This window comes from Cynara cardunculus (genome assembly GCF_001531365.2).
Source record: "Cynara cardunculus var. scolymus isolate 2C chromosome LG 11, CcrdV1, whole genome shotgun sequence".
Taxonomy (NCBI): Eukaryota; Viridiplantae; Streptophyta; class Magnoliopsida; order Asterales; family Asteraceae; genus Cynara; species Cynara cardunculus.
Window position 1 is genome coordinate 10,212,401 of NC_037538.1, and position 1,883 is coordinate 10,214,283.

At 32.6% G+C, this 1,883-nt stretch overlaps 1 protein-coding gene across 1 annotated transcript in view; it reads right to left on the reverse strand.

Annotated features, from left to right (window-relative positions):
• The window catches only part of LOC112521724 (probable xyloglucan endotransglucosylase/hydrolase protein 30), a 4,266-nt gene extending 2,838 nt beyond the window's left edge, over positions 1 to 1,428 (reverse strand). Inside the window, exons 1-3 of the mRNA XM_025130720.1 lie at positions 1,140 to 1,428; positions 943 to 1,043; positions 512 to 720 (exon numbers count right to left, since the gene is read on the reverse strand). Coding sequence (XP_024986488.1) covers positions 512 to 720; positions 943 to 1,043; positions 1,140 to 1,428 — 599 coding nt within the window. The remainder of the gene's footprint in view (positions 1 to 511; positions 721 to 942; positions 1,044 to 1,139) is intronic.
• Between the last annotated feature and the right edge of the window lie 455 nt (positions 1,429 to 1,883).

The window sequence follows — 1,883 nt, forward strand, 5'->3', positions numbered from 1 at the left end:
ATTAATTCGTTATTAAATCATAATAAAAAAGTGAACTTAAGAATTATAATAAAGAAGAACTTTTAAAGTGTTATTTCATTGTAATATCAATATACTATTTTCAAATTTTTATGGGAGCTTTAAACATAAAAAGATTATTATTTTATCAAAATCATACAAAACATAAAATCGACATAGACAAAAAATAAAACAAAATATTAGAATCAAGATTTATCGTTGTATTGTGCGAGTATGTTTCTAGTATATCTATATGCAGACGTGTATATATACATACAAAAAATATAAAATAAAATAAAAACAAAAAAAATGTGAAAAAGACTCAAATACCCCAATATTTAACCAAGTTAACGAATTTTTTTATTATATTAATGATAGGGATTCAGGACGTGCAAACATATAAACCTCGATTCTCATCTTTGAGCGGTTGCTATGAATTTGAATGTGATTACCAGAAAATTTAAGGATATCGATTAATAAGAAACGAAGAATTGATCAGTCGAATATAACTTACATGATCTTGTTCCGTGCCCAAAGAATGCTGTAGCGGTGAAACTCCTTGCTCGGATCAAACCATAACCGATATCTCTCTTCTCGTCCACGGACCATGCTACCATTACCATATACGTTTGTCTGAAACCTCCATGGCTTCCCTCTTACATTTCCCAAAAACTCCATGTCTAGTTCATCATGAGTCGTTGGAAACATATCTACATTAGATGTCTGCACCAAAACATTTGATTTTCATCTCATCATCAAATTGAACAGAATCATGCGTCTAGATTCTGCAGCATTCGTTTCGCCAAAATTTTCCCTAATTTCCTCTAGTCGCATAATAAAATATCTAGAATGACGAAGACGCTTCAGAAAATGAACATATATGCTCTAATTAATTCAGAGGAAAAGCGAAATGTAAACAAATTCTGGCTATGGTGGTTTACGTACATAAAAAGCCACGACGATGCCGGCGGTGTACTTCCTTGGCAATTTGATTTTTGCACTGAAGAACCCAAAATTGTAATAATCCATCGATATAATACCAGAACCTGTGTTAATTTATCCAGAAAATGCAATTAATATCTTAAGATCCATCAACTTTTTAAGGACAAATGAAAAGCAACACCTCTCTCAACCGTACAGACCAGATTGACGATTGAGAAGGAGACGGACGCTCTTGTCATCTTCGAACCGATAGATATTGAAGTCGCTGAACAGAGGAGCGTAGCCTTGATTGAAGGTTATGGTGTTCAGATCAAAAGCCATCGCCAGATTTATAGGATTACTACCGCTAAAAACATGGCTAGCACATAAGATAAATAGCAGGATGCGGACAGAGGAGGACAATGTCAACGACGATGTTGTTCTTGTCTCCGATGACGGAGAAGAAAATTGTCTTCGGCGACGACGAAAACAGCTACATGAACGATCCATATTTCATCTAGGTTTTCGGATAAGCTTATATACATGCACACACGTATGGAGCTAGCACAGGATTGAAAATAGAAGGAAAGACCGATAATTTAGGGATCCTTACAAAAATAACCATTTAAAAATAATAAATTACACTTTTAACCCAATTATTAAAAAATTTCACAAATAACCTTGGGTTACTCTGTTAGCACCGTTAGTGCGTACAGGAAGCTTTCTGCAATTCTTCAAACTTACGATTTTAACAAAATAATAATAATATTAAGGGTGGGTCCCACCCTTACGCACCACGCACACATAGGTGCGTAAGGGCCCCAATTTTTTTATTTAAAATTTAATTTAGTTTTTTATTTTTTTTAAAAAAAATTCTTATTTTTTAAGAATTTAATTTTTGTTAACTTTATTTTTTTTTAAAATTTAATTTTTCTTAGAAATATAATTTTTTTGTTTACAAATTT